Raw genomic sequence first — 20202 nt, forward strand, 5'->3', positions numbered from 1 at the left:
CACAATGGATTCCACTGTTTTATGTAAGCTTTTCAGAGAAACAAGTGGAGATATAAATTGTATTTTACGTAACAATGGATAGTACTATCCAATTTATCCAGCAGATGTCAGTAAATAGCTATTGTTTTCGCAAAACCAAGCGCAGTAAACAAGGAAGCACGTGACATGCTGAGCCAGTAAACTGGGTTTCCATTAGATAGCACAGCTATAAAGTCTTAATTTGCTATATCGTAAGAATTCATGAAAACAACATTTTAGATTTTTGGTCTTAATTTAAGGTTAGGCATAATATTAGCAGTGTGGTTCGGGTTAGTTTTAAAATCCCATTTTAAGACGAGCAATTGTAGAAATAGGCGGGGTTTATGACTTTGTGGCTGTAACAACTAGTGACCACCCAGTAACATCGGTTACTACTTTTTTTGTTTAATCCATAACGGCCTTCGCGGATTTATCCGCCTAGCCATACCCCGTGATCACCAAAACAACATAACGTGGTGGAAAGATGGCGAGCGGAGAGGAGGCTAGATGCCCCTCTGTTTCTTCCGTACTCGAGGACCTGTTCCCTGCCGGAGGATCAGAGCAAGTATGCGGGGATGGGAACCCTGAGCTCGTGCAACTGCGGGAGCGTCTTCAAGGCTGGCTATCGCAATATGAGCCTTTGCTGTTATGGATGCAGAGGCTGCTTGTTTGGGAAAGGCCACTCTACAGCATATTTGTTGCTCTCACGCTGAACACCTTGTTCTGGTAATGCTAAATAATTTGTAAGAATCACTCATCTAATCAGTTATTTTGCACTGAATAGGAAGATGCACTATAGCTAATGTCTTAGCTTGATAGTAGTAGTAGCTACTTACTGTAGTGTAGCTAGGTTGAATGACAACGATAATCCTCGGACGAGAGTGACGCGCTAGCTAGGTGGCTAATTAGCTATTTAACGGTGTCAGCTGGTAGTTTGGTATGCCAACGTTTCCCTACTATTATCGAATAACGTTTCGCTAAATACTCTACATAAGTTACAAGTGAGCCATCTTTCAAATAACAGTAACTGACCTAGCTAAGACGTTTTGGAGCGTTCGGATAGAAATGTATAAATGTAGAACAAGCGTGCGTCTCCGACATGTAGACCAAGGAATCATGACGGCTGTATTCATGGATTGTTACATCTGCAACGTTTGACAACTGAACGTGGCCAAGTTTTATGTATTGTCCTGAACCAGGACAGGGGGCTAGCTGACAGTCTATTCACTCGTGGCTAACTAGTGAACTTGACTAACATTGGTTACATGTTAAAATGGCATGGGTTTGTTTGTTTTTTACAGGCTTCTGTCTTCGACCTCGCTGCGTCCTCTCTTCCTCCTGAGTCTTTCCATTCTAGGGCTCATGCAGCTGGAGAGATGGAAGCATAAGTTACCTCTTACAACAGGTAAGTTCATAAACTCAGCAAAAAAGAAACGTCCTCACTGTCAACTGCATTTATTTTCAGCAAACTTAACATGTGTAAATATTTGTATGAACATAAGATTCAACAACTGAGGCATAAACTGAACAAGTTCCACAGACATGTTACGCAAGCCTCTTGGAGGGAACGTAACACAAATCCCCGTGGGTTGAACGAGGTATGACTGTTTTGGGGAAAAGGGACTGGACAGAAGCAAAGAAAGTTAGAGCCCCCTCTCCTACCTTACCTACCCACAACTTACCTAACTAGCACCACCTGGCGCACTAACCAAAATACAGGGGATGGTCTGCCCAGGTCTTACCTAGTGTGCATAGACTATATATGTATGCCCGCAGGCCTCTTGCCTAAGCACTCCTAAGGTGCCTTCCCCTTCCCCCCTGGGAACAAAAACAGAATAATACTAATGTAACGTGAACAATTTCAATCATCAAAACACAGTCCTTGTTGACAAAAACATAACTCAGCAGGACCGGATACAAAATACTGTACAAAAACTGTCTGAGCAACATCCAACACAGGACATCAAAGAAGCGCTATCTGAGCAACAACCAACACAGGATATACCAATAAGCTCTCTCTTTCTGAGCACAGGAACACTGGCTTATATACAGCTGGAGAAGGAGTCTGTAATTTCAGACAGCTGTATCTCCTGACGAGAGGGTGAGGTCAGCTCCAATCTGCAATGGGGCCGACCAATCAGCTGCTTGGGGGAATCCAGGAAGCCATTTCCTGAAATACATACATACAACACAGAGACTGGGGAACGTAACACATGTGACTAACAGAAATTCCATAATGTGTCCCTGAACAAAGGGGGGTCAAAATCAAAAGTAACAGTCAGTATCTGGTGTGGCCACCAGCTGCATTAAGTACTGCAGTGCATCTCATGAACTGCACCAGATTTGCCCGTTCTTGCTGTGAGATGTTACCCCACTCTTCCACCATGGCAACACAAGTTCACGGACATTTCTGGGGAGAATGGCCCTAGCCCTCACCCTCCGATCCAACAGGTCCCAGATGTGCTCAATGGGATTGAGATCCGGGCTCTTCGCTGGCCATGGCAGAACACTGACATTCCTGTCTTGCAGGAATTCACACACAGAATGAGCAGTATGGCTGGTGGCATTGTCATGTCAGGATGTGCCTGCAGGAAGGGTACCGCACAAGGGAGGAGGATGTCTTCCCTGTAACACACAGCGTTGAGATTGCCTGCAATGACAACAAGCTCAGTCCGATGATGCTGTGACACACCGCCCCAGACCATGACAGACCACCTCCAAATTGATCTCGCTCCAGAGTACAGTCCTCGGTGTAACGCTCATTCCTTTGACGATAAATGCGAATCCGACCATCACCCCTGGTGAGACAAAACCGCGACTCGTCAGTGAAGAGCACTTTTTGCCAGTCCTGTCTGGTCCAGTGACGGTGGATTTGTGCCCATAGGCGAAGTTGTTGCCGGTGATGTCTGGTGAGGACCTGCCTTACAACAGGCCTACAAGCCTTCAGTACAGCCTCTCTCAGCCTATTTCTTTTTACCTTTTATTTAACTAGGCAAGTCAGTTAAGAACAAATTCTTATATTCAATGACGGCCTAGGTACAGTGGGTTAACTGCCTTGTTCAGGGGCAGAATGACAGATTTTTACCTTGTCAGCTCGGGGATTCAATCTTGCAACATTTCGGTTACTAGTCCAACGCTCTAATCACTAGGCTACCTGCCGCCCCTATTGCGGACAGTCTGAGCACTGATGGAGGGATTGTGCGTTCCTGGTGTAACTCGGGCAGTTGTTGCCATCCTGTACCTGTCCCGCAGGTGTGATGTTCGGATGTACCGATCCTGTGCAGGTGTTGTTACACGTGGTCTGACACTGCGAGGACGATCAGCTGTCTGTCCTGTCTCCCTGAGCGCTCTCTTAGGTGTCTCACAGTACGGACATTGCAATTTATTGCCCTGGCCACATCTGCAGTCCTTGCAGTATGCCTAAGGCACGTTCACGCAGATGACCAGGGACCCTGGGCATCTTTCTTTTGGTGTTTTTCAGACTCAGTAGAAAGGCCTCTTTAGTGTCCAAAGTTTTCATAACTGTGACCTTAATTGCCTACCGTCTGTAAGCTGTTAGTGTCTTAATGACCGTTCCACAGGTGCATGTTCATTAATTGTTTATGGTTCATTGAACAAACAGGGGAAACAGTACTTAAACCCTTTACAATGAAGATCTGTGAAGTTATTTGGATTTTTACGAATTATCTTTTGAAAGACAGTGTCCTTTTTGCTGAGTTTAGAAGGTGCATGCATGCATTACTCATGCCACACCCACCCCTGGCCCTGGGGTCAGTGTGAAGTCTGAAATGCTAGTATAGGTCACGATTTGATAAGATGGTTAAATGTTAGTGCTGTCGATTTGATTTTACATATCATTGTTCTGATGACTTTGATTACCAATCCTACTCTATGAAGTCTAAAATGTATTGTTGATGTTGGACTTAGATGAACAAATCTGTGCTGTCCCCTCTCTCCAATACAGTTCAGTATCCTGAGGCCAACCCAATGGAAAGGTACACATCTTGACTCAAAGGTCCAATGCAGCTGTTTTAATCTCAATATCAAATCATTTCTGGCTAACGATTAAGTATCTTACTGTGATTGTTTTCAATTAAAATAGAACAAAAATAAACAAATAGCTTCTTAGCTAAGAGCAATTTCTCAAGCAAGAATTTAGCTAGGAGTGGTCTGAGTGGGGAGGGGAACATGTAACATTAGCTGTTATTGGCAGAGGTTTGGAATTCTCTTTCTTATTGGTCTATTAACTAATTTAATGCATGATGATGTCACCATGGAAGGCCTAAACTTCATCCCACCAAAACAGGCTGAAATTGCAGGCTGTCTTTTCAAACAGCTCTTACACTAAAAGGGCATTATCATAATTTTCACAATTTCACAGTATTATTCCAACCTCATAGTGTGGAAATATAAAACACAGGACAATAACAATTTTGACTACACTGGGCCTTTAAACACATCCTAACTCACCCTGCTCCTATAACACCTTCAAGCACTTTACTGTTAGTGACTATCATGTGATTATTCAGGCGTTTTCCCTACTTGTTTGATGGTCTGTGCTTGTCAATAGCATCAGGGCGCACATTTTATAAAGAGTAGTAGAAGAGCTGATCTAGGATCAGGCTCACTCTATCCATTGTAACCTGATCCTAGATCAGCACTCCTACTCTGAGATGCTTGAATCCTTTTAGATCTGGCTTAGTACTGCTTGTGTTCGTGTGTTCATCCCACAGTCTCTTTCTCTGACTGCAGAGAGACCATGAATGTGCAACCCCGGCTCCTCAGTATTCCAGAGCTCAGCCACCACCTGGTGGAGAGCTACCTCTACTGCTGCCTCTTCGTCCAGGAGATGCTGCAGTACAAAAGGCAGAACCATGGAAAGGTATGTTAGGTTTGTTGGCGGCTCAGTGGGTTAGAGCGCATTGCCTCCATCAGGGTTGTGGGTTCGATTTCCACGTGGGCCACATATACTGATTGTCATTTGGTATCTGGAGGTCGACGTGTATTAACTGTTACCATATTGTTATATTATAAAGTGGCTCAAAGTCATGGTTTATCAAAACATTAAATTGGTTGAGTTGCATAAAAAATTTTGTATAGCTGAAGCAGAGGAGGCTGGTGGCAGGAGCTGTAGGAGGACAAGCTCATTGGAATGGCTGGAGTGGAATTTATGGAACGGCGTCAAATGTGATTTCCAAGTGTTAGATACCGTTGCATGAATCCCATTACAGCCATTACAATGAGCCTCCTCCTATAGCGCCTCCCCCATCCTCCTCTGATCTGAAGAGGTATTTGCTGAAGTAGTTGTCCCTCCCCTACATTAGTTTCAGCCAACTTGCAAGTTTAATGACACTGCGTCTCTTATCTCCCTCCAGTTCTGTGCCATGATGTGCTCTGGCTGTTCTGTGCTCGCCGTGGTGGGACACTACGTACCAGGAATCATGATATCCTATATCGTCGGTGAGCTGCCTTGCTTTTTCAATTATTTTTCCTTGTTTTTCACAAAGGCAAACAACCAACCAACCAACCAGTATGCCAAAGGGTGTGGTTGTCTAAGAAATGCAGTGCTACTGCATAACAATTGCCAACCAAAGTTATTGCCAATAACTTCTAAATGCAACCTTCATACCATCATTGATAGTGTTGCCATTCCCCAACCTGGAAATGTATTGTGATTTGGCCATGTGTGACGCTCAGTATTCCAGGATTGTAGTCAATAGTGCACACAGTAGCCAAACATTTGCAATGGGAACTGCTTACGCCACGTTGTAGCGTTTGGAGTAAATGGTTTCCGTTGCAAAATGTTTTGCTACGTTGTTCACTAATGAATACAACCCTGAGGTATATCCCTTTCTCTGGTTAAAGACCACTAAAGATGGTGTGTGTTCCAAATGGAACCCTATCCCCTATATAGTGCACTACTTTTGTCCAGAACTCTATGGGCCCTGGCCAAAAGTAGTACACTATGTAGGCAAAGCGGTGCCATTTGGGATGCTGTGCTTGTCATGGTGAGTCAAAAGCCATTTAAGTGCCATGTTGAGGTTGTTTTTTTGTCCTGTGCCCAGCGCTGAGTGTGTTGGTGTGGCCTCTGGTGGTGTACCACGAGCTGATCCAGCGGATGTACACAGGCCTGGAGCCCATTCTGATGAAACTGGACTACAGCATGAAGGGAGACACGCAGCACCACAAGCACGATAAGAGGAGTGAGTTTACACTGTGTGTGCGTGCGTTGTCTGTCAGTGTGTGTTTGATGGTGTGTGTGTGTGTCTGTCTTTTAGTGTGTGTGCCCTGCCATCATTCACATGTCACCGGGTCTTCTATCTCTCTAGCTGTGAACACTGAATGTCAGGGTTGCCTGGGAAATCCTTCTCCTCCCGGTTTGTGGCACTGGTGTGGCAGCTGGAGCAAATTTATTTTCAAACATGTAAGGATCCTGTCCACGGATCCTTAAAGGCCTTAAGTCTTCAAATGTCTTAAATTGCACTTTTAAAGGTCTTTAAAAAATGCAACAGCGATGACTACAGTGTTTCCGTTATATTATGCAGCTGCTAAGTTGTTGCCACCGCGGGAAAAACAAACAAAATTGATAATACTCTGGGTGCACTTTCAAGACATATCCACATATATGCCTCTGTGAGTCACGTCGTTGCCAGAGGAGAGAGCAAGGTAGCCTATGCCATTTGAAAACACTAACTAGAGGTGGGACAATAAACTGAAAATTACTGACGCCCTGCTCGTACCGAAGCAATTTTGCTTCTGTTTGTAATTTCGGTGATTAGGCTACACAACGGTCCTGCTGATTTTTATTGATTTTTATTTGGGGGGGGGTTCTAAAACTGTTATTTGGTCAACCGTAATGTGCATTAACATGCTTCCTGCAATGAAAGTATCTGCCCTGTCCATGTTTCTCACTCCCGCTCCCCTCTTTGCACATGGATTGAAGGGAGAGATTAATTCTGATAAGCGCAAGCATACTGGAAGTTGAGCAACATTTCAAAATATAATTGCGTGAAAGACAGTTTTTCAAACTACTGTTGTTAAGCGACTCAGCTTTATTTGCGTAACAATTATTTCTGAACTGTCAATATAGAGGGAAAAAACAAACACAGTATGGAATTGAGATGATTTGCCAACAGAGCGGTGAATTTTACGGTGAATACATCAAGTATGCTACCAATGGAAAGTTTTTGTAGGACGTTTCATTTACTGTTAGCTCATCTGTATGGCTAAAGAAACTATCATATTTAGCAATCTAGCTAACATGTTTTGAGTTCCCACTTCCTCAGTTGGTAAATTTATGTAGCATAGGCTATAGCCTAGGCCAATATATATATGCACAACAAATATACAGGCAAATTAATATCTAAAGAGACAAAAATATCTAATTATTCTGGATCATATTTTGAAATATTGCACATCAAAATATCCATCATGCACTCCCTGAATATGTTAGATGAAATGGCATACTTCTTTACTTGACACTGGAAAGTCAGTCTAGAGCCCTCCTACTTCGCTACCTTGCTTCGAAGTATAACCATTTGATACCTGATTCACTTAATGAATCAACTTTTTGGTTGTAGTCTAATTGTTATAGCGTAATACCCCCAGAAGAGCTACTGTGTGTGTAGACTTTTGTTCCAGCCCCACTCTAACAAACCAGACTCTACAAATGAACTGCTCAACAGGACCTTGTTAAGCTGACTCGGGTGTGTTTGAGCAGTGCTGGATTAAAAGCCTGCACACCCAGTGGCCTAGCTCTCCAGATGGAGAGTTGACCATGTGTTTTGTACAGTAACCGTGCTGTATATTTGACCTTTTTAAGGCATTTTTTTATCGTTATGGTATTGAGTATCATTATACTAAGCTGGTATTGATATCGAAGCCAAAATTCTAGAAACTTAGTTAATGATTAGTCAATTGGGGTAGCCTAACAAATACAGATGGGCAACCCCATGCTTCAGCCATCTATAGTCTAGCCAGTAGCCACTATGCTACTACATTCATCAGGCTCAATGCTAAAATAGCACACCTGTCTGATAATGAGCCACCTTTGGTGAAAGAGCCAGCCCTAAAAATATGCCTTGTTGCCAACATGAGCTCATTTCTGGAGAAGAATATTAGCTGGTGTGGCGCTCGCAGACCTCAATTTGTATTAAATTGCATGCCAAGTGACATTAAAAGTCCTTAAATTCAACTTATTGGATCCTGTAGTTACCCTTTAAACTGTGTGTGTGTGTGTGTTGCAGAGGTGAAGAAGGAGGTGGAGGAAGGGGATGAGCCCAGGGCTGAGACAGAGAGCGAGAGCGAGGAGGAGCTGTCCTGCTTTGCCCCCCTGGTAAGCACCACATCGTCTGCCATCTTGCACTAGGATCATGTGTGTGGACATATTTACCTATACTTGTGGGGACCAGAACAAAAATTTGACTAACTAGGGACATTTTGTCGGCCCCCACAAGGGAAAAGGGCTATTTCTAGGGATTAGGGTTGGGGACAATATTCCCTCATTTATTTCGTCACTGAGCAAATTTCAGGTCTGCTGAGCTTAAACTTGAATGTTGTGAAAATTCAGTGGAACTTCCAGTGCATGTTTACTGTGAACACTGAGGCTGTACCTGCTTTAAGTTAGTTTTTTAACAGTGACAAAGTAGACTACTATGGCTATTTGATCATAATGTAGTCTTACCAGAATGGCCTACCATCAAAAACAACAGAGAAAATGCATCCCAAAACATTTTAACCTGGAAATAGCTGTTCTATCATTCAGCCAATGTGTGATGTTCAATGTAGGCCTACATTCTATGAGACTTTTGGGGGGGGGGGGGGGGGAATAAACATGCAGGGCTTGACATGAACCTTTATCCACTCAGACAAGGAAGTGTCTGTTCTTTTTTTTTTTTTTTTTTTTTTGGGGTGGATCAGCTTAATATTGCGGAAAGAATGTTGCTTCCAATGTAATTGGACCCCAAAAAAAAAAAAAAAAAAAAAGTGTCTGTTCTTAATGTTGTGACTGATGCAAGAAACCACTTTACAAGATAATATGCATTATTATTCACATACCATTATTACAGAGAATCAGACAAATTATGCTACCCTCTGCCTATTGTCTACTTAGCTTATTCAAGCCTACCTCAAAATACCGCACTGCCCCTTTAAGACAAAAACAATCTCTTTACCTTTCTTTTCTCCCGAAGTGTGCACATGTTCACTTCCCCTTATGGATTTGAAAGGAAATTAATGTTAATGGAAACTCCCTCTATCCCATGCCTATAAATCCAATGCTTTTAAATATGTATGGAATAGAACAAACGCACACTTCAGGAGGAATGAGAGATTATTCATACTTAACCAAGATATTCCCCTCAATGAAAGGCTAAATATTTGTTTTTTACAGATTGTGAACCCAAGTTTCAATGTTGACATTCAATTGAGAGGATAAGACAATATTATTGCTTGACTTTGTAATAACCTAATTGGGCTCTAGTATGGGTTCTGTCGAGAGCCTTTCACTAAAGAACAATGGTGATATCATAAAATTGTACCATGTCATTGGTCAGGTGGATGCAAAGACCACAGCCCTGGCTATGGCCATCACCGACTCGGAGCTGTCTGACGAGGAAGCATCCATTTTGGAGAGTGGGGGGTTCTCCGTATCCAGAGCTACCACCCCACAGATCACAGACGTCTCTGAAGGTAAGTACCCAAGCACAACAGGCCCTTCCTCCAAAGTATCTGTCCTGCGCAACTTGGATTTAAAAGAGAAGAAATGGTGTGTGTATTAATTAGTGCAAACCGAAGCAAAATGTTTTGCCCCATAAAGAAAATACTCACCGGTAGCCTCACCAGTCAGAGGCTCCATGTGTAGCAAGTGAAGTGGGAGATTTCTAATCAATGCTAAATGGAATTAGGCTACAATGATCAACCAACTGGTAGGCTGTGGTTTCATATGAATAAAGTTGTTGTACACAAGGATGCCTCAATAAGCCTTGCTACTTTAGCTAGTTAGCTGGCAACTGAAGCTAGCTTCTTTACAAAGATTAGATGCAGTCAAGAAGGGCACTAGCAGATGGTATGATAACCTATGGCAGCAACAAGTTTGTCTAACTAGCGCGAGTCGTTTTGGCAACTTTCCCTCTCTCCCTCCAAGCCACACACACCGGCCCCTGCTCCCCTATCCCCCTCCCCACCCTTCCAAGCAGAGCGCAGCGCACCGGCTCTCAAGTTAACTCCATTGAAGTTAAGTTAATATATTTAATCTTTAAAACATGTATTTAGACTATCTGAAAAATCATGATATTATTCTAATAGTGAAATCTTTTGAAATGCTCATCCCTAGCATATAACCCGATGTTAGACATACCTCAACTCAAATACGACAAGGTTCCAGTTTAACAACATTTACTCAACTGTATTAGCACAATACATGGTTGCCATTGCACTCAGGCCCGGTTAATCTACAACGAGACTCCTGCGCAGGCGCACTAATAACAGTGATAGCACCTTAAACAAAAATATAGTGATACTTAAAAAATGAATTTTACAATCTCCCACTTTTTCTTTTAAAGACAAATAAACCATCAACAACAATTAAATGTCCCAAGTATTATTTAAGTTCCCCATTACAAATGGGTTGGGTTTCTTTGTATTGACAATGCTTCCAGCACTGAAGCGTGTGAAGTGGTTGATTTTATGTGAAGGTATCACACTGTTGGTCCAAACTCATGTAGATCTACAGCCACCGTTTCATTGTACTTGGAAGCCAGTGGCAAACCGACAGTTGGCCAGGTCTTAGGTTTGCTGTATTTCTGACAAGTGTCACAACTGTTAACTATCTGCCATAGAATGAAAAATACTCTCATCGTTATTCCCAGAACTGCTGAGTCATTTCTGAAGTCTGTCAACTGCATGTCCAAACACTTTGAAGTTTTAACAATACTTTTTTTCCCTTTGTGTTCATGTTCTGTGTCTGTCAGAATCTCATTTTTACATGGACACTGTGTGATGTCTTTGTCTAAAATGTTTACACAATAGTGGCCTGAGGTAGTAAGTTCAAGGGTCACTGGTTGTTTAAACATCACTGCCTTGTCATTTTTTTAATGTCTAGTACAGCCCCTGACTGCTTTGCTTAATAGTAAGGGGATATCTGTAGGGGCCACCTCTGTTTCAATGTGACACTTATTAGTCTGACCAATTTTTGCTGGTATCATAACTCTCTTGGTAAAATGGACAATTCTCTCATCTCGGGGTGGCAGGTAGCCTAGCATTGGGTCAGTAACCGAAAGCTTGCTAAATCGAATCCCCGAGCTGACAAGGTACAAATCTGTTGTTCTGCCCCTGAACAAGGCAGATAACTCACTGTTCCTGGGCCATCATTGTAAATAAGAATTTGTTCTCATCTGACTGGCCTAGTTAAATAAAAATGTCATCTCCAAATTTGAATGCTCTGTTGCTTGGTGTGTCAATCATATTTTGTACCTCTCATATTTAGTTCACTGACATAGTTATCAAGCCATTTTGCACCACAAACTGCATGTACATGCAGTAGCAATCACAGCAGATCCTAAGAACTCAGTATCAGAAGCAGATTGGTTTGAAAACACTGCTCTCTCTGTGTTTACATTTTCCTTTGTTTAACTTGTTCATTTTTTATGAGGACAGTCTTTAACCCAATGGTAAGTGCTTTGACAAAAAAAACATTTTGATCTCCTTCCATGTCTGTCCAGTGGATTTGTGCCGGGCAATGGCGCCCTCGTCTGGTTGTCTTGAGAATGTGACTTTTTGGCACCTTTTCTCTACTGCTTTGTGCAATATGCTGCGTCACTAGTCAAAATTAGTGCACTATAGCTGGAATAGGGTGCCATTTGGGATTAAACTTGTGTTTCTCGAGCCATCTGAGTTTTGGCAGCAACTAGTAATGTATTTGGGTGGCAGGAGAAGGGTGTGGAGCCTCGTCCCAGATCGTCCCATCTGTTATTGGCAGGACAGAAGTCTTTTCACCAAAAATGGTTTAGTACCGACTTCATTGATGCCAAAGTCAGCACAGTACAAGCAGTCAAAGCCAACTGTTTCTCCCTACCACCCAGACAGGCAGTATCTATCAACTTGAAAGCTAACACTGCATCTGGGAGAACCATCTCGTACTTGCGCATCCTATTGTATCTCTGTTCGAAATCAATTATGTAGTCCGTAATTGCAACCGAAATGTCTCTAACACTGTCAAAGTTTGAATATGCCTCGTAGGCACGGTCTTACTCTTCTCTAAGAAACACACAATCCAAAGCTCTAATAAAAGTTCCCATACCGTCATCCTTGTTCAAATCCTCAACGGATATTTCCAGTGCTGTATCTCTCGCTCTTCCTTCGAGTGATAATACAACCGCAAATGCTTGCTTTTTCTTGTCCAGATTAGTAACCCGTGTCCAGATTCCAAGTTAAAATGTTCAACTTTCATACGATCTCTTCTCGTCGAAGCGAGGTGGCACATTGTAGGCACTAGCCATCCGCTGCTACCAATGTTAACTGAAATACGACAGACACAAAGACATGGTTCCCAGTTTTAACACCGTTTACTCAACTGTATTAGCACAATACATGGTTGCCATTGCACTAATAGTAATAGCACCGTAGTAACAGAAATATATGGATACTTAACATGATGATCAATCTGATGCTTTTAAATGTGTGCAGAGAAAGGACAGAATTGGGTTGCAGGGATTTTTATAATTGAGCAGCATGTTACATGTGTTCCACAGTCCGAATCAAATATTGGCACTAGCAAAATTTGATTTGTCATTATCTTGATATATGCTGTTGACTCCTTCCTCATTCACTATATATCAGAATTGCATATTCATTTTTCAATTTTCTAATCACTATATATAGATTTTTCTATTGTGTTATTGTCTGTACTTTTGTTTATCCCACGTGTCACTCTGTTTTTGCCACTTTGCTATAACTTGGCCAGGTCGCAGTTGTAAATGAGAACTTGTTCTCAGCTGGCCTACCTGATTAAATAAAGGTGAAATAATAAAATAAAAACTGTGACTCATCGACATGGCGTTGCCACAAGTAGGATATCGTAGATATTCACTCACAAAAAATATCTGGCCATGTGCAGGTGAGCTTCAAGCTGCTGCAATGTGACAGCCTTGCGATTCACACTCTTAGAAGTCAACCCAATATTCCGATTTACTTCATGTATCACTGACTACCTTTAACCCCATCCTCTCTCTCCTGTGACTGTTTAGACCCGGACCAGCAGAGTGTGCACAATGACCCAGAGGAGGCCTTCCTAAGGGACCGATCTGAATTCCCCTCGGTTGACGAGTTCCCCATCGAGCACAGCCTCCTCTATTTTCCGTTGCGGGGCCCCGGTCAGAGCCAAGGGGACGGGGCTACGGCTGGGGGAAGAGAGCCCTCAGAGGCGGAGCCCATGAGCCCGGCCAGCCTCCTCCTCCAGCACCTGGCCTCCCCACTCCACTTTGTCAACACACACTTCAACGGACGTGGACGGCCGCCAGGTGGGGACCAGGGACCACTGCTGGGTGCTGGGACAGCGGAGGAGGTGGTGCATGGGGGGGAAGTGGAGTCCCAGGCCCCGAGGCAGTCACTGGAAGCCCTGAGTGAGGAGATTGTGAACACGGCAATCTCCACCGTGGTGCAGAACACTCTGTCGGCCCTGCTACGCTCCACCGAGGACAGCAAGGTCCCCTCAATCGCAGATTTCCTGCCCACCGACATGCCCTCCAGCACCCTGGAAAGTCCCCCTGTCGCCGAGGCAGAAAAGGACCAGGATGCGGTCGCTGTGGAGACCGAGGAGAGGAGTGCTGAGGAGATGCCGGACGACATGTTTGTACCGACCGAGGACGAGGACTTTGAGCTTCTGGACCAAAGTGAACTGGAGGAGATGGACGAGGACCTGCTGGGTCTTCTCAGTCCTGATGGACAGGGGATAGTGGGAGTGGCCTCTCCCACAGACACACCCCCATCTCCGACGCACCAACCAGAGTCCTTCTAGCGTCCTCATCACCGCTCATACCCTACTGTTTTGTTTTATGTAGATATACATTGTACAGATATATATGTACACTTATCAAAGAGTCTGTGGTTAGTGGCAGTTGGTTAGTGATTGAGATCACTGTGGTTGATTCTGCCTTCACACTATCACTGTGGATGAGTCCCAAATGGCACCTATTCCCTTTACAGTGCTCTACTTTTTACCAGGGCCCATAGGGCTCTGGTCAAAAGTAGTGCACTATAGCTAGAATAGGGTGCCATTTGGGATGAAACTTGTGTTTCTCGAGGCTTGGGCTTGATGGCACCTGTGTTTGACAGGGTTTTATTGTTTTTAACCAAGGGAACAAGCCATCTGAGTTTTGGGAACTACTAGTAATGTGTTTGGGTGGCAGGAGAAGGGTTTGGAGCCTTGTCCCAGATCTGTTTGTGCTCTATGTTGTAATGCCAAATGGAGTTGGGTATATTACAGCACAATCTGCAATGGGACCAGATCTACAACCACCCTTCTCAAAGGAAATTATTAAGATTATATGTGGATGGATTCTTTGAGAGAAAGAAAAGGTTTTTGTTTTGATTATTTTAATATATGATATAAATTATTTATTGTCGTCATGTGGGAATTTTAAAGTAATAAAGATTCTCTATGGTCAGTAACCCAAGTCGATACTACAATCTGCATTGGATTTAGATCTTCAGCAAAATACAAATGTTTTCATCATGTATGCACAAATACGTACATTTGGGAGTTTCATTGAAGGCAGTTTATTGACCAGCAACCCCTCAAGTAAATTCAGCACTCAATTGTGAAATCTCCCAAACAAAACTTAGTACTGCAGTTATTAGCCATACACAAAGGACTTATTTTAACCGTCTATTAAAATTACATTTCAGATTCACAATAATAGGTCTTTGAAATTTAGGGTGTATTGGACATCGTACGCACAAATACATGTTTGGGAGTTTTATCGAAGGCAATTTAATGACCAGCAGCCCCTCAAGTAAGTTCCACACTAAGCAAGATTGGGAGATTTCACAAACAATAATACATCTCTTTTTTTTAACCAGGTGATGATAAATAAATATTTTATATACAAAACGTAGTTACTGTGGTATGCTGACAACCTTTTCAATTGCTCATCGTCAACATCCCAAAGGTCTATTTTGTTAGTTGTATTCTGTAATGTTTGTAAATTAATGCAAGTGCTACTTCACCACCACCAATTGTTTAATATGTGTACAACTTAAATGTTATGGGTACTTAACTCTTGGAAATCCCAGACCTAGGGAAAAACATTTGTAACATTGTGGGAGGCAACCAGTCTGTCTAGAGACTAGGTACCTTACAGCTAAAGGTTATTTATGCTGGTTTTGTCACAGCAATCCCACATACAACTGCCATTCCCTATGACACATTATTGAAAGTAATAGAAATACATGCATTGCATTATCTCCCCCAAAAGGTATGTTACCTAGGTCCTATGTAACAATGATGGGTTATAAATGTTGCAACCTGATGATAGGAATTCTTCATGTCATTAGTGGGAATTCAGCTCGACCCCAATATAACTAGGACAGCTTTGTTGCGGCAAGTGTGCCTATCTGAATCTCAAGGAGTGGGAGGTACTTTAGTTTGCGCAATAGAAGATACCGTTGCACATAAACTAATATGTAGACGCAAATTAATGTGAAGTAGAAAATGGCGTCCACCAATGTCTAGCCTAAAGTTCCCCAACCCAAGTTGTCCCTGTGCACTGTATTGTAATATAAACAAACCTTTTTCCTGGCCAATGCCTTCCAAGCACTTCTGTAAAAGTTACCCTCAAAATGAGAGCAATTTGTTACATTGCATGTGATTACCAAGCATTAAAAATGCAATTGTCCTCTCCAAACTTGAAGGGAGCAAGACCTTGGACTTGTAGCAAGCATGCAATTTGTATGTTGCAGCTTTTATTAAACCAATGTCCCTTAAAGAATTCCAATAACACTACATTTGCCATTATGGAAATTTAGTGTGATTCATTTAAAAGGTAATTTCTTTTGCTATAATCCCACTGTAACCAACTATAAGATTAACAAATGTGTTATAGAAATGTTTGCCTATGCTTTTACTGCTTCTTGATCTATAAAGGCACTTAACAAGAACTGCATTGTAAAGAAAGGTATCTATTTTCAAATTTCTCTTGTTTATCAGAAACTACTCATCAGTTTGATCTTTTACATCTACAAAGGAACACAAACAAGTTCAGAAAATGCTGATAAGATTTATTGTAATTACAACAGGTTAAACACTGACAGCAGCTCTTTGTGCAGTGAAATAATAAAAGAACAAACAAGGGATGGAATGCAGTTGAAATTGATTTTAAAATCTCTTATCCGTCTAACCCATATCCTCTTCTCCCTCCTCTTCAAACTCGCCCTCCTCCTCGGCGGTGGCATCCTGGTACTGCTGGTACTCAGATACCAGGTCGTTCATGTTGCTCTCGGCCTCGGTGAACTCCATCTCGTCCATGCCCTCTCCGGTGTACCAGTGCAGGAAGGCCTTGCGGCGGAACATGGCTGTGAACTGCTCAGAGATGCGCTTAAACAACTCCTGGATGGCCGTGCTGTTGCCAATGAAGGTAGCGGACATTTTGAGGCCGCGGGGTGGGATGTCGCAGACTGCAGTCTTGACATTGTTGGGGATCCATTCGACAAAGTAGCTGCTGTTCTTGTTCTGCACGTTCAGCATCTGCTCGTCCACCTCCTTCATGGACATGCGGCCACGGAAAATTGCGGCCACAGTGAGGTAGCGGCCGTGGCGGGGATCGCAGGCGGCCATCATGTTCTTGGCATCGAACATCTGCTGGGTGAGTTCGGGCACCGTCAGCGCTCTGTACTGCTGGCTACCTCTGCTGGTGAGGGGGGCAAAGCCTGGCATGAAGAAATGCAGGCGGGGGAATGGGACCATGTTGACAGCTAGCTTACGTAGGTCGGCATTGAGCTGGCCGGGGAAGCGCAGGCAGGTGGTGACACCACTCATGGTGGCTGACACCAGGTGGTTGAGGTCCCCGTAAGTGGGAGTCGTCAGCTTCAGAGTGCGAAAGCAGATGTCATACAAGGCCTCGTTGTCGATGCAATAAGTCTCGTCAGTGTTCTCCACTAGCTGATGCACAGACAGGGTGGCATTGTAGGGCTCCACCACGGTGTCTGACACTTTGGGGGAGGGCACCACACTGAAGGTGTTCATGATGCGGTCAGGGTACTCCTCACGGATCTTGCTAATCAACAGGGTACCCATACCAGAGCCCGTGCCGCCTCCAAGGGAGTGGGTGAGCTGGAAACCCTGAAGACAGTCGCAGCTCTCGGCTTCCTTTCTCACCACATCCAGGACAGAGTCTACCAGCTCTGCTCCCTCAGTGTAATGGCCCTTTGCCCAGTTGTTACCTGCACCACTCTGTCCTTTAAACAAACAAAAAGTAACGCAATGAGATGTAGGCTAGGCGTATTACTATGGTAGAATCGAATATGACAAGGTGAAATGAATTTGCAATTTCAAAGCATTTGCTCACCAAAGACAAAGTTGTCCGGTCTGAATATTTGGCCAAATGGTCCAGAGCGGACAGAGTCCATCGTGCCAGGCTCCAGATCAACTAGAATGGCACGAGGAACATACTTGCCACCTGAAATAAATTAACAATCACATTATGGGTCAGTAATTTGTGACAGATTTTCATGCAAATATTGTAAAATCCACATTAAGAAAATATGCGCATTTTCCCACCAGTGGTGTGTTTCCACCAAACTGACTTGTTGCGGATAAAAATCAGTGTGATAACGTAGAGCACAAAAACATGTACTTTTTCGCTTAAGTTTTCATATACCCCCCCAAAAATCTAAAGTTCAATGTGTTTCCATCGCAAACTGTTGCATTAAATAGCAAATGTTCATACTCTGGTCTTGGCACATGCACTCTAGCCAACAGCTTGCAGATACAGTGCGGGTAGGCTAGTCTACATGAGATTTATTATGGAAAAGTGAGAATATTTGTATTTGTCAAAAAGCAGTCAAGCCACCAGAATTAGACCCTCTATTTATTGGAAAGGAGCATCAAGATCTCATCTGTAGCCTAATAAATGGCATTGTTTCTCTGAGTCGGAGACCACATGTTGCGTGATTCCAAGTTTACTTCGATATGATGGTTGTTATATCAATATTTGCACAAATGCATTTCCACCACCATTTCTGCGTTTCCACCGCCAATTTATTTTACCAACACAAAAAGATCCCACCAAGTCTAGCGTATTTTGTTGTCGACATTTGGAATGTTTACCGACATTCTGTTTCCATCAGGCCTGTCACGACATGTACTTTACTTGCATAAAAAGGTTGGATGGAAACCTGGTTAAGGTCTTTGCAGACTACGATTTTAGCCGTCTTATGCCACTATTTTTCCCGTCCTAGACAAAATGTCCACATTGTGAGCAAATTCTTAGGTCGTATAAACGATTGTCTGACATCTTGGCTCGTTCAGTGTGACAGGGTCTAGGTATGGCAATTTTAAGTACCGCTTCGTGCGGTCATAGGCTCTGATAGACTCATAAGCTCTGACTAAATTCTAGCAGTGTCTGAATTTTTGGGCCTTTATCGTGTAGTGTGTGGCTGGTGTTATGAGCCGATCCTGGTGACTGACCAATAAGAACACGGTTAGCACTGAGTATGCACACAATAATACGACGAATATAAGAGTAAAATTTAAATATTCAGCCTACATGCTGTGCAAGAATGATTTTCCTAATAATCTTTTTCACCTGAAAGATCTGAAATCAGGCCTATTTTAGTTTGGACATAAAGTTCACACATAAACCTTAAGATGCATACCTTGTTTTTCTGAACTCACTTCACTGGCACATAAACAGAGAAGCTTGAGCTGCTGGCACATTCCCAGATCAAAATATCAAATACAATGCTGCAGCTGACTGCAAGCCAATTTCAGAATGTGACTACAGAACAGAAGCAAATCCTACAACCTGGACAGTCGGGTCAATATTTTAATTTGATAATCACAATGTGTATCTTAAAAGACTGAAGGCCTTTAGTTAAAGAGAACACAGCATAATTTTTTGAAAATTTTGAAAACTTTACAAGCGCAAATACACTTTAAAATCACTTCAACTAGCTGCTTTCAATTTGTATATATATTGTAATGAAACAAGCAGAGAGCAGGTCTCGAACCCTCGACCTTCCAGCCCGCTATTGACTGTGCCGCAAAAGCATGATCGAGCGGCAGAGTCGATATCCGCGCCTATAAACCCTGGGTCGTTGCAATATATAAAAAAATGTCACAACGTAGTTAATTACCGCTATGTACATAGAGGATCCTTTTCAGTTAGTTACCTGTTGCCTCATTATAGTAGACGTTGATTCTCTCAAGCTGCAGATCGCTATCTCCATGGTAAGTGCCTGTTGGGTCTATTCCATGCTCGTCACTGATAACCTCCCAAAACTGCAAAAGTATGTTGGAGTGGTTAGTGGCATGTGGGCGGGTAAACGTTACTCATAGCGTTATAGCTAGCAAGCTAAAGTTAGGCGATAGCCGAGCAGCCATCGAAAGTTGACCGAATTTTACTGTTCATATCAACTACACATTTCAGATAACCAAAGCTAACGTTAGCTAACGAACAAATCGCAAATACTTTAGTTTGGATTTACCGTATGAGCAGGCTAGCGACACAAAGTTAGCTAGTTAACGTTAGTTACTTTGAAAAATGCAACTGCGTTTGCAATACATTTTCATTAAAAAAATGCCCTTACCTTGGCACCGATCTGATTTCCACATTGACCGGCCTGCAGATGAACAATCTCCCTCATGTTAAAATCGAGTTTCCGAGTAAATTAATCAAGATCACTTGTAAACATATATTTAATCTTTACTACGCGCCTTTTTGTAAGCTTCTGTCTAGCGAGCCGTTGAAAGAGCGTGAGGGGAAATAAAGCTTCAGAGCACGTGAGGAATTTGTCTTCGCATGCATTTCATTGGCTAAATTAATATGACATCATTATCATACAAATGAAAAAAATGCTTGGGTGTGAGCAATGATGTGTGTAAACTCAGCAAAAAAAGAAATCTCTCACTGTCAACTGAGTTTATTTTAAGCAAACTTAACATGTGGAAATATTAAAAGTTGTTGCCAG

General features: G+C 42.8%; 2 protein-coding genes across 3 annotated transcripts; one reads left to right on the forward strand and one right to left on the reverse strand.

Moving 5' to 3' along the window:
- The first annotated feature begins 269 nt into the window (after positions 1–269).
- On the forward strand, positions 270–15131 carry LOC120051224 (reticulophagy regulator 2-like). Of its 2 annotated transcripts, XM_038997970.1 has the most exons (9): positions 272–744; positions 1320–1423; positions 3983–4013; positions 4771–4900; positions 5394–5478; positions 6084–6221; positions 8265–8353; positions 9573–9708; positions 13263–15131. In XM_038997970.1, exons 1-9 carry the CDS (start codon positions 503–505, stop codon positions 14030–14032), a joined length of 1725 nt encoding a protein of 574 aa, XP_038853898.1. In that variant the 5' UTR covers positions 272–502; the 3' UTR covers positions 14033–15131. The 2 variants fall into 2 exon arrangements, with proteins under 2 accessions (XP_038853899.1, XP_038853898.1); XM_038997971.1 differs by lacking the exon at positions 3983–4013 and having other exon boundaries at positions 270–744; positions 4752–4900.
- A 1141-nt stretch (positions 15132–16272) lies between these two features.
- On the reverse strand, positions 16273–19986 carry LOC120051226 (tubulin beta-4B chain-like). The gene is made up of 4 exons (XM_038997972.1): positions 19822–19986; positions 19405–19513; positions 17580–17690; positions 16273–17469 (listed from the first exon to the last, which is right to left on the reverse strand). Exons 1-4 carry the CDS (start codon positions 19876–19878, stop codon positions 16409–16411), a joined length of 1338 nt encoding a protein of 445 aa, XP_038853900.1. The 5' UTR covers positions 19879–19986; the 3' UTR covers positions 16273–16408.
- Positions 19987–20202: the final 216 nt, after the last annotated feature.

This window comes from Salvelinus namaycush, chromosome 7, assembly GCF_016432855.1.
Source record: "Salvelinus namaycush isolate Seneca chromosome 7, SaNama_1.0, whole genome shotgun sequence".
NCBI lineage: Eukaryota > Metazoa > Chordata > Actinopteri > Salmoniformes > Salmonidae > Salvelinus > Salvelinus namaycush.